Here is a 13,133-nt window from a genome sequence, read left to right as displayed (position 1 = left end):
CTTCTTATTTGAATACATATAATGTCAAAAATATGGAGCTCAATATTGTCTTTTAAAAATCCTGATAAATAAGTCACAAAAAACTTTACAATATATATTATTTTATAGGGGAGCAATTCTTTTGTTGATTTGGATGAAAACTGGACAATCCTGGGCATGGACACAAGTCACGTTCTGTTGAAATAAACAGGAAAACACTTATTCATAATACATTGCATTAAAAATTATTACATATTACAGACTTAAGTACCCAGTTGCAAAATTGGCACCATTCCATTCTGAGAAACACAGAGATGGCTGAGAGAAATTTTACTGAAATCTAATAGGGGTGACTTGGTAGACAGAATGTGGTTATTGTTCACTATATGTACCATTAGCCCAGAACATAAGTTCCTTTGGACAACCACAATCATTTATGAACAGTGAAATTAACTTGGGAAGCCTGCAAAACATCATTTGATTTGATCAAGGACTTCACCTAAGCGTCCCTCCTAATACTGACTTTTTTTTCCTACTGAACTCCCATTTTGAAACTGCTCATTTCTAAAGAGAGAAAAGCAGAGAAGTAACAATAGTTAATAATGATAGTTCTGTGATAATTATTCAAGTATGTTTTGAGTTGATGTGCCCAAGTCTACATTCAGTTAATGCTGAGACTGCATGCTAAGAATCAGCAATGCAGAGCAGAGACAGGGATGGGACAGATTCCTGTTACGCAACTGGGAACCTCGGTCTGCTTCTAGACTCTAAAAAACCTCCTTATCTGTTCCCAATCTACAGAAGATTTCCCCAAATTTGCCATTATAATATGGATACTTTCAGAGGAATTACTGATTGGGATGGCCAGGAGGATAAATTGAGGGGAGAGAAGGCCTACAAAAAGCAAAGCATACAAGCTAAGTCAGAATGGGCACTTGATTGGGACATAGCTTGATGCAGAAACTTCCATGATGAATAAGAAATATTTTAAATATGAAAGCATATCATATAAACTAGGTGTTCTTGAGATTTCCCTGAAGCTTGTTTGAAAGAGAAGGCCAGTTTAGAGAAGAGTTCAATTTTTCAATCTGGAAATTTAATAAAGAAAAATTTCCATCATGAGTTCAGTCCTCTACAGAAATTCACATTCAGATTAACTTAATTATATAATTTACATTCACATTCATCTCCTTAATTCTATAAGTTTCATTTTTAAATGTATGTTTTATCTGATTTAAATGAACTCTGGCTAGCTGCTAGCAGGTTTTTTCTTTTTCTTTTTGGAAATATTTCTTCTTACAGTTCTTTTTCTGAAAAATGTAAGATTCATGCTTAGAGGCCAAATTTACTTATTACCGCTAGCTATTGTATTTTATAGGTTTAATGAAATAATCAAATGTAATGTCTCCCATCTCATGAACATTTTCCACACCAGCATGAATCGCCCTAGAATATATAGGCCATTGATGAGAAAACGGCTCCAATGTTTCTGCAAACAGGATGAAGCAATGTGGAAAGGGAAAACATTTTTCATGGCATGAAATATACAAAGTACTTACCTAAACTTATCTGTTATAAGGTGTGTGGTGAACGAATGAACAAGTGTGGTGAGTTTCCTCACACTCTTAGTTAGCATGAATTTATGGTAGGACTATTCTGTCAATTATGACTAAATATGATATACCTGCTTCAGATTTAATTTAGAACCTTACAAAAGCAGATTTTAAAATACCATGTTTCCCCGAAAATAAGACCTGGTCTTTTTTGTTTTTTGCCTCCAAAAGAGGCACCAGGTCTTATTTGGGGTGTGTGTGTCTTTTTCACTCACCTCTAGCACTGACAGACCCAGCCAGCCAGCCCACTTCTTCTGTGGCCGAAGGAGCAGCTTTATTCTGCAGCTGAGAATGGAGCTCTGGCATGCATTTTGCAGTCAGAGGCCTTTCCAGAAGGCCACTGCAGCCAAGAACCGAGCTATGAATTTAATCCATAGCTTGGTTCTCGGCTATAGAGGCCTTGCAGAACGGAGCTATGGATTTAATCCATAGCTTAGTTCTCGGCTATAGAGGCCTTGCAGAACCAAGCTATGGATTGAATCCATAGCTCAGTTCTCGGCTGCAGTGGCCTTCTGGAAAGGCCTCTGACTGCAAAATGCAAGCCCTGGGGACGTTGCAGAAGAAGCGGACCAGCAAGGAGAGGTCTGGTTGCAAAGTAAGTGGGTGCAGGGCATGTGGGGCAGCTCCACACCTCCACCCCCACGCTAGCTTGATGTTTAGGTGTGTGCCCATCCCCCAAAAATCAAGCTAGGGCTTATTTTCGGGGTAGGTCTTACTTTCAGGGAAACACGGTAAGTGCTACAGTGAAATGATTTCAAGAGTATCCAGATTTTTAAGAAACTAGTTCATCCAAACTAGAGATCTGGATGGATTTCTTTTCCCCTAGAGTAGTTTAGATTCTTATATCTCACAATGTCCTGCTTTGAAAACTAAGAGAACCACTAAAGCAATCTTGAGTGTATTTCAGTCACTACATATACTTTCTAGATGGTGGCATGCACGCAACAGTTTGCAAGATAGTGTCTGGATTAGAGTTCTGTCTTGCGTAGAATAATATGAATATGCTTGGAGGAAACCTGGGTTTTGTTGCATTTGTGATACCTTTGGGCAGGGCTTTTTTTGTCATAGAACGCTCAGAACGCAGTTCCGGCACCTTTTTTGGATGGAACCTTGTAGGGTAGGCAAGGCAGGGTGTATGACATGTGTGAGTTCCGGCACCTTTTTCTTTTACAAAAAAAGCACTGCCTTTGGGTCAAAATGGACCCAAACTGCCTATTTCCCCCCCCATCATTAGCAGGGAATGTTTCACTACTAAACTAAACTGGTAAGCAAATTTACATTTTAACTATATGACTAAAAGGTGTGGTGTGAAAGCTTTGCTTGACCAAAACCATCATGAGGCAGTAGAGATCAATATCTATGGGCCCAACTGGTGTTCATTATGGCATATGAAAGTTTGTATTTTGAAATGTAAGAGGAGAGCGCAAATGGTAAAGAGCATTAATTAACAAATGAAATGGGGAAAAAAGTTGTATGTCTCTGAAAGGTGAAGGATAAGGTATTTGATCCTACAGAGTGGAATTGATGAAAACATGTATGGAAGTGAAAGTGAGGTTTAGTTATCAAGGAAAGAGCTAAAATATTAATTAGAAATCAATGTTATCTAGATTGTTAAAAATGCATATGAATATAGGAATTCGTAAGCTGTTGAGAATTGCATAGGGATGAGTTTTGAGAAAAATTGTGCAATATTCTGAAAAGTTCAATCTGGGAGAGGGAGAATACTGTTAAATGATATTAGTGAATAGAAAGAAGACGAGAGAGTGCAGAAAAAATGCATTGGCCACATGGAAAAATGAATGAAAAGCATTACTGGTATGTATAAATCTACTATTCTTCACATGTTGTTATTCCCTTGATTATTTAAAAATGAAAAACTGACAATTATTCAAGGTATAAGAGTGATGAAAAGTTCAGAAGTTAGATGTCAAATCATTTCTGGTAGTCTCAAAAATGGATCTTAAGGAAAAAATAGACATGGAAGAAAAAGAAATGAAAAAAGTAGAATAACTTCAGGTAGACAAAATATGCCCTGTATGGATAAAATTGAAAACAAATCTCCCAATAAACTAAAAAGAGAGTAGACTTGACAAAAGAGAATATGTAAGCCAACTTAAAACAGTGGGGAAAATTATTTTACAGAACGTCACAGAGGTTTGTGGACATATACTAAAGGAAAGTACTAAAAATGAACGCTGAAATCAAAAGTCTGTGAATGAGCAATACTCGGGCAAGAGAATCACGATGAGGAAAATATATAACGTACATCTAGAGAAAAAGTTGCAAAGAATGCAGTCACAGACAACAGGCAGCTACTTAAATAAATGCAGGAAAGAAAATGCAGAGCAATTTGGATGGAAACAAATAATTGTTAAATAACTATAGACATATCTGTAGAATGAATTAGTACTGCTAGGAAGTGATCTCTAGAGAACAAATGAAGACCGAACTGTAAAACAAACGTATGAAGGAAAAGTAAATGGATTCAGATGAAGTCGATAATGAAGGGACATCACGGCCGAATCAGCTAATGAAACCCTCAATAACTTATAAGTGAGATTTAGAAACAAAGGCGATGTGCTTGGTACCCCACTTGGCTGGCTGAGGAATTCTGGGAGTTGAAGTCCACAAGTCTTAAAGTTGCCAAGGTTGGAGATCCCTGGTCCAATAGATTCAAACTTGTTACATGAATACAAGTAAGCATTTGAAATTTAGCCACTTAGTTTAATGGCTGGATTCATAGAACAGGCTCAGCTGGTTTGCTAAATGAACTGATTATCCAGGTGTGTACAATATGTAGACCCAGTTTGGTCTAGTGGTTAAGGCACCAAGCTAGAAAGCATGAGACTGTAAGTCCTGCCTTAACCATGAAAGCAGGCTGAGTGACCTTGGGCAAATTACTTTCTCAGGCCAATCCACCTCACAGGGTTGTTTGTGGGGGGAAAAGGAGGAAGGTGTGAGGGATATTTTCACTGCCTTGAGTTATTTGTAAAAAATAATAAAGACGGGATACAAATCAATAAAAAAGAAATAAATATTATAAACTAACCAAATGGCCTGCCTTCAAATAACATACTAGTTATCTTAAAACTAATCAACTTTAGCATGTTATTTGGAAGGAGCATGTCATGTGAAAATTAGCTTGATTTATAATTGACTTTGTTAAGCATCTGGTCTTGACATTTTACTAAATATTTGTTAATATTTATAACTTTTTAATTAATTCTGGCTTTGAAGAGACAGTAACAAAATGCTGCGAGGTTGCTGAAGACTGAATGTAAAAAATGGAATGGTAAGGCATTCTTTCTTCCTAATTTTACCAAGATTGACTAAACTGTAACTTGTAAGGATTACTACATTTAAAAAAAAATCCCCAATGTGATAGTGTCATGCTGACATCTCCTGTTGTATAAGGATCATGTAAGAGTCCATGCATATTTTATCCTGTGTATTCTAATTCTTTTTCCATTTAAATGACATGTGCATATCATGAAACAAAACATTCTCCTTCTGTACTTCAGAGGCTCTTACTAGAATATCGTGCATATTTTAAGCCTTGATCAAACACAAGAGATCCCAAGTTACAACTGAAATTCAAAGCAAAATCGCAGCCAGATATTAAATGTCCAGATAATATGGTGCATCCCAGCTGGAAGTAACTTCAGGAAGTTAAGGCCCTACTTTTAAACAGGCTGTCCCTTAGACAGGTGTGCTTGTTGATCAGAAATGGACATGGGGAGAAATAGGATGAGTAATACATAATCAAATACAGTTAAATTTGCTTTCGGGAAATCATAGCCACCTCTGTGCCTTTACAAAAAAAGCAATAAAATGCAATCAGTAAAATACAGTTATGTGCCATGAATATACAGAAATGTTATTTTTTGAAATATATACAAGAAAATCTTTTCTACTGCCAGTGTCCGAGGTATTAATAAATTAAATCACTGGACATAAATGAAAGACAAGTTTCTATTTAAAAGCATTAAGATTTTCACCTTATAGATTGATTTTAGCAAAGCATGATAACCAACTAGACTTAATTTTGTGGGAGACATTATCCAGGCTCTTTCCACATATACATCAAAATGTGCTACATAATAGCCATTTAGATCATTTCTTCATCCAAAAATATAATTGCTTTATGAAAAAGCAATAAAATATAATTTTGCTTAAAAATGATATTAGCAAGATTCGACTGAGAAAGTAGTGCTTGTATCACATTACTTCTCCCAACAATTCCCAAAAAGGTGAGAACAAAAATATATAATGTACATAAGAAAGCATGAATACATAGATTATCAGGATGATCATACCCCTGCAGGATGCTTTTCTAATTTAAAAGATGTGCTTAGCATTCATGCACAGTTTTAGAGAATTTTAATTCTATAAAGGGTTATGAAAATGAGACAGAATGAAGTATGAGGTCATGAAAAGAGATGGTATATTTGTCACAGCAGTAGGCATTGGGAATATGAACTCAGATTAACTTCCCAAGGTCATTACAAAATTAGCCCGTTTCCTTTCAACCTGTCTATATAGAAACACAACCTGCAAAGATAAAACATTTCCAGATCATCCTTTTGCTTTACAATTACAGTTCATTTTCCATCAATAATACACTTTATCCATTATTTAAAATATGAACAAAAATCCTGTTTTAAAAATCTGCCCTTGAGAAATGACAAATAATACATATTTTAAAATAACAACGTACAACTTGACAATTGTTTTTAAGGCATGAAAAATGGCATATGAATGGGAAGAGCATCTAGAAAAGCACTATGTTGTTTTTGATATAGCCAGTACAAGCACCACACATCAAAAAACCAACCTGACTCTAGAAATGAACAAGTGTTCTAATGTGAGTCAAGATTCAATAACTACATGTGTAGACATTCTAGAACTTAGTTATAACAAGGTTTGTTTTATTGTTGAACTCTTCATGTCTATTTAAAGCACCAGATACTCTACAAAGCATCTTTGGCCAAATCATGTTTCTTTTATGCTGCACTTCAAGTATCTCAATAGATAAAGGGTGTGGGCATTTTCCTCCCCTCTTTTCAATTTATTGATGACAGAAAAGTTTGGAGTCTGGGCTAATGCACTTCTGGAAATCTATTATAAATTGAATGTAAAAGCAAAGGAAGGTTTCCTGCAGACCCACAAATCACCATCAGCCATAAGAAACATGTTGTGCATAGTGGTTTGTTTCTTTTTTTTTTCTTTTTTAAAAGACTTATGCTGCTTATATCTACATTCTCAATTTACCAGAGTTTGAGTGTTTCTACTTTACTAAAGCCAGGATCCTTTCGGAGTTCCCAATAGGTGTCATTAGAAACCCATGTTTCTCTCTGATTGGCTTCAATAACTTTTCTGCAAAATTAAAGAAGTTATTGGTTAAAATAAATTCAGAAATATTCTTGAAGAGAATAAAAACATACTTCAATCTAATTTACTTTTTGAGGAAACCTTCTGAAAAATGAAATTGCAATAAAATAATCCATTTTATTTAAACATAAATCAACAATCAACAAATAAAAGAAGAAAAACACAATTAGGATAAAAAAAGAAAAAAAACTGTTCTAAAATATCTAAGAACGATTGGCAGAGATATTACTGTACAAGCTGTAGAATGGTACTTAGCTATGGTCAAAGATGTCAAATCACATTGATCTAATAATAATAATAATAATAATAAGATAAAACAAGTCAGAATGAATAGGATATTTAGTAAAGAATGGAAATAATAATTCTTGGTCAGTGTCTGGGTAGAAGGGACAATACAGAGTATCATGTTCCAGCATTTCAATTATTTCTCCACGATGTGGATACATCTCTGTTCAAAAGGGATCCTTCAGCATGTCCCTTCAGTAACCACTATTGTGTGGGCACTGAATCTACCTCAAGGATAAAGCCCTTCTCAATTTTGGAATTGTTATGCAACTAAGTTATTTGGCTGACTGAAGAAGATATGTGGAGTGGCTCAAGACGTTGTTTCTAGATAGAACTGATAAATCAGCCTACAACTCTAAATCAATGGCCCACTGCTTGAGATCAGCTAATGCACAATCATTTTAAGTAGGCCAGCTTTACTGTGAAACACACATTTGGCACACAATGGGCTGCTTAAAAAAGAATCAAAAACTTGGTTGAACTCTTTCAAGACAAAGGAATGCCCTTTAAGGTCCCAACTAAACTCCCAAAAGTTGCTGGGCTTAGATCTTAGCTGAAGATATTTTAATCACTGCAGATATATACTGAGATTCTTTGGAGAAATAGAAAAAAGTATAAAGCCAAAGAGGAGTTTTGTGCATTTAGGGTAACATAATCAATGTGAAATTTCTGGTTGCCTGTAGTATGGAAAATAATCCCCAGATACTTAAGACCTACTCTGTTAAATAATTATTTAGCTGCCAGATATGTGCCTTAGCAAAAAAAATATGACCTTCATTTTGGAGTACTTAATTTCTAGCTGTTTTTCTTAACAGTTGCCCACCAAGTTTATCAAGTGCCAGTTTCAGGCCAATCTGTGTCTGAGATCTTGTATTCTTGCAGATGTTTCATTACCCAAACTAGGTAACGTTATCAGTGGTCCTCAGACAAACTGTGCCTAACGAAACAGTGCAGCAACATCTGCATATAAAAGAACAGAAATGTGTCTATTTCCCAATATTGGCAGATCAAGAGATGGGCTATTCAATGTGTCTATAAGAGAGGGTATGAGTGGTTTTCTCTGAAGCCTGTCTACTCATCCGCCAAGATATTCTCAATTACAATCCAATCCAGCAGCTGCTTGTACAAGTGCTAGCATATAATTTACTAATTGGCTAATGGGCCAATAATCTCTACTTCTCTTTTTTGTACAGTGAAGTCGCCAAAGGTAGGCCCCAATCATCAGAGACCTTACCACATTTATCAATATAGGTGAATAGGAAAGCCAAAATTGGTACCCACCAATCTGAATTGTTTTGAATGTCCTCCACTGAAATGATCTCATATTCTGGAGCTTTGTTCATTTCAGCTGTTTAATCAGTTTTATAATCTCAGAGCCTATCACAGGGGAGGAGGGGAGGGAAATCTTACACTTAACTAGTTCAGGTTCTTCAGCCAATTTCTCTACTCCTCCATCTGGTGTTAACAGGAAACGGGACTCTTCTAACCAACCCTGATTTGATAGCAACTGCCATAAAGCCAAGAAACAACTGATTTCCTGCTTTAAAGAATATTAAAAATGATCCTCTTTCTTATTCAATCCAGGATGAGTTGCTGCTCTGCTTTGATGCTCTTCAAGAGGAAATATAAACAGTTATTATAAGCAAAGAAGAAATAGGTTTTGAGAGAGTCTTGGAATCAACTAATTTCTGCTACTCGTTATAAGACTTCAGCTCTATCTGGAAATACATAACTCTTTAATCTGCTTCCTCTAATTTACAAATTTTATCTTTTATACCTGCTTCAGTCTGGGACACCACTTCATACTGTTGTATACACAGAAGGAATTACTCCATCCGAAGAGGGATTAGACTATAAATAAAATAATTATTTGGCAGAGAAGGAGAAAAGAGATTGAATTTTACTCTTAGGTATTTGGCAGATTTTTGTTTTTCTAAGTTCACAACGTTACATAAAAGAGAGGAACTGCACATACACTTATTTGCTTGGACAATTCTCTTTATCTAGCTAGGGGAAAATTTATGAAAGATAGTACATGCATAAAACACCAATGTGAGGATCAAACAATGATAGATCTCTGAATTTCAAGAATAATACAATGACTAACACAATAAAACTGATTTCTCACTATTTAAGTCAAGTTTCACAAAAATCATCATCTTTGATTCAAATTTATCTGAGGAATAAGACCCTAAGCTACAACCAATTTTCTCCCTATGTTTTGACACATTTTTGAAAATAATTCAGTTTACAATAAGAAACATGCAGATTTTACAAGACAATTTCTAATGCCAAAAACATTAGTATTTTTATTAATATTTTTACACCATTATATATACCAACTCCATTCTGTCTGTACAAGAATCATAGAGAGAGAGAGATTACTTACTTAAAAAATTTTGGTACATGTTCCATATTGTTTTCCTCTAAATAACGTCTCCGGCATCTCTGGAGTTCTTCAATTCTTTGTTTTTCTGCTGCTGCTGCTTCTAAATTTCCATCTTCCAAGTACCTATAGTTAAGAATTAGATCTTTCAGTAGATATATACCAACCTTTTAAAAAATGTAACAACAAAATCCAGAAATCCTAAAATTCAGGAAGCACCTAAATCACATGTTGTATTAGATAAAATTGATAGCGCTGTCATTCAAGTAAATAAATTTTGATTGAATCAGCATAAATATATATGATTAAACTCTATGGTTTGGGAGAAACAGTCTCCCTCCCTTTTTTTCTACAATATGCAGTTGCATATTAGTGCAGATAATATATTACAAAAAGTATTTATGAGGTGGGGAACAAAATAGGAAGGGAAACCTCTTTTAAGGTGATCCCTGTCAGCTGCACTGTTTATAAGTTCATATATTAAAATACATTAAACACTTCTCAAATTGTCTGGCGCAAGTTTTCCCTAAGCAGCAGTGATCCACATTTCACATGAATTTTTTAACATTAATGTTCTTTATAGTTAAAAGCAGCCGTAACCATTTTTTAAAAAAGGGAGAAAAAAGAGTGCACATCTTGCCTTTGATCTGGCCTGAATCGAGCATCTGTTTTTGGAAGAAGGTCTTTCAGTACAGGATCTAACTCATTCAGCTCAATGGCAAACCTTGTGAAACCATAGTAATGCTCATAATTTGTTGGCATGGAACCTGTTATTAAAATAAAGATAGTAATTAACCCCTATGAATAAACACTAGGTCTACAGGATGAAGAAAATACTTGTCCTTGCTCTTCATTAAACACCGTATATACACAGCACTGCAAACTCTCAAAACTCTCTAAACCAGACATGTCAAACTCGCGACGTCACATGACGTCGCGCAACGTATTGGGACGGTTTTGCCATTGCCGGCAATGGGGTGGGCGTGGCTTCCGGATGACGCATCCGGCCCGCGGGCTGGCAGTTTGATACCCCTGCTCTAAACAATGGTTTTGTGTGAAGACATTATTCTACTGGCTATAGCGATGATATGGATGATGGTGCACTGCTCGTGTTTTTGTCAAAATATGCTCTGCCTGGCTAGGACCCCCATGTGGTTTCTCAAACCTTGTCCCATAAAATCCCTCTTACCCAGAAAGGCATGAAATGGTCTGACACAATCACTTCATGCTTCTTTGTGCAAGGAGAAAGAAATTACTTCAGGAAGAAAGATCATCCTGAAAGATTCCAGAGAAGATGGATACTTAGGCCTTCAATGGTCTTATAGACACTACTGAAAGTTGGCCTTCCACATTACTGAGGCACAGCACGGGCATTCATATTATGCTTTATGCACAAGAAGCAATATATGGAAAAACAAGAAGCAATGGATGGGAACTAATCAAGGAGAGAACCAACCTAGAACTAAGGAGGAATATCCTGACAGTGAGAACAATTAATCAGTGGAATGGCTTGACTCCAGAAGTTGTGGGTGCTGCAACACTGTAAGGAGACTGAACAACCATTATCTGAAATGGTATAGGGTCTCCTCCTTGGTTGGGGGCTGGACTAGAGGATCTCCAGGGTTCCTTCCAACTCTGTTATTCTGTTTTTTTTATTTAACTTATATTTTTATATTGCTGAATCAGGTTGAGTCATGGGCGTGTACAAGTAGATAAAACCAGAATGCAACATTACGAAGCAAGGACAGTTTAAAGGCATGAAAATCGTCAGTTCTGGCAGTTTTCTGAAAAGATCCCAACGCCATCTTGTGAAAAACACTGTTTTGAGTCCCCATTCTCTCACTTGAGTTTAGGGGAGATGACAGTGTATCAATTTAATAAATCAGTATGTGGGGAACCCTTAACATCCTGGCTTGGCATGAATGAACTAATTTTACAGAAAGGAAGCAGTTCTGAATAGACCTTTTATGTGGTCTTCTGTTGCCTCCAACAAGCTGCTGCCTGAAACTGACCAGACCTTAATCAATTTCACACAAAAGGTTTGTGTTGTCATAAATGTCCACATTGGTCATAAAATGAATTTTTAATTATCATTAATTATAGTCACATTTGCAAATGGTTGTTATCCAAGGCAGTTGCTAAAAGAGGACTATCTGCATTGTGGTCCACCTTGAAACATTAAGATTTAAAAGGATAAAGAAAATTCAAAACCTCAATTAGTTCTCATGTCATTGTTAAATCAGAAAACCGGCATTTGAATTATAGGAGAACTAGGACCTGCCTCACAGTTACTAATTTTGAAAAGATTTAGTTCATAAGACACAACTTGTATCCTTGATCAAAGAATCCTATTTTTTTCCCTCCATCAATAGTACCCCATAAAATCCACTATATTATTTTTACTTTCTCTTCCAATGTTATTTTTTTAACATTCGGTTTCACAAAATTCATCATTCAAATATGGGGAAAAACTGACTGTAATCTAATCCTAACCAGTAAGTCTAATTGATTAAATAAGTGACCGCTTCTTTTTTCAGAGGAACTGCTTTTTTGGGGGGTTCAACTTGGAAGAATATAAACAATGTGTACAATACTGAAAAATGCACATTCATTTTAATGGCAACAGTGGCATTAAACATTTACCGTCATGCTCAAAATATTGTATCTCTCTTCATCCAACATATACTATTTAACAACTTGTAGCATTTTGCATTATTCCTGCTGGATCTTAGTATGTAATATGGAACACACAGCTTTCTAAATAAGCCGAGTTTGATTCAGATTTCATCATGGAAAAGATAGCAATTACTTACACTTACAGTTTCTAAGCTACAATTAATGTTCCAAACTATCAAATCTGGTATACTGAGATGAAATCCCTGCATCCATAGTACAAATTCTACTCCTTTATTTATTACTAGTTATGTTTAGAATTATATAAATGCCATGTATTACCAGGCCTCCATATACATTTTGCTGAAGGTGCAATTCCACAATATAATCCTTCGTGCCATTTTCCAAAAAGGCGATGTACCACTTTTCCTTCTTGGTCCATGACAACACCTTGAACTTCATTTACATTAGAATTCCAGTAATTCACCTAAAAATGTTAACCAAATAGTTTGGTTTTATTAAATGTAAAACAAATCATCAAGAGCAGACATGTCAAACACAAGGCCCGGGGGCCAGATCCGGCCCGAGAAGTAGTTTCATGTGGCCCGTGAAGCCATCCTGGAAACAGTGAGGGAACGGCCCCCACTGCCTTGGCCCTGGCTCAGAGACCCTCCTTCTGCCAGAGACTCTCAGATCTGTCCCACTCCTGCCCAGGCCCCCCCTTGATGCGAACGATGTAGAGCTGGCCATGCCCACCCAGTAGGCCATACGCACTCTAGCCACGCCCACCCAGTAGGCCACGCCCACCCTGGCCATACCCACCCGGCCCCTTGGGGGCAAGCGCAATGCTGATGCGGCCCTCAATG

The 13,133-nt window shown here is 36.4% G+C and overlaps 1 protein-coding gene across 1 annotated transcript in view; it reads right to left on the bottom strand.

The window, feature by feature from the left end:
* Positions 1-84: 84 nt before the first annotated feature.
* The window catches only part of OSBPL6 (oxysterol binding protein like 6), a 90,131-nt gene continuing 77,082 nt past the window's right edge, over positions 85-13,133 (bottom strand). Inside the window, exons 22-26 of the mRNA XM_083349327.1 lie at positions 12,610-12,754; positions 10,295-10,421; positions 9,658-9,780; positions 6,864-6,968; positions 85-174 (exon numbers count right to left, since the gene is read on the bottom strand). Of these exons, the coding sequence (XP_083205453.1) occupies position 174; positions 6,864-6,968; positions 9,658-9,780; positions 10,295-10,421; positions 12,610-12,754 (501 nt within the window). The 3' untranslated portion in view covers positions 85-173. The remainder of the gene's footprint in view (positions 175-6,863; positions 6,969-9,657; positions 9,781-10,294; positions 10,422-12,609; positions 12,755-13,133) is intronic.

The sequence above is a fragment of the Vipera ursinii genome (genome assembly GCF_947247035.1).
Source record: "Vipera ursinii genome assembly, chromosome: 1".
Taxonomy (NCBI): Eukaryota; Metazoa; Chordata; class Lepidosauria; order Squamata; family Viperidae; genus Vipera; species Vipera ursinii.
Note: the sequence above shows the minus strand (reverse complement) of the source record. Positions and strands in the feature narration are given on the sequence as shown.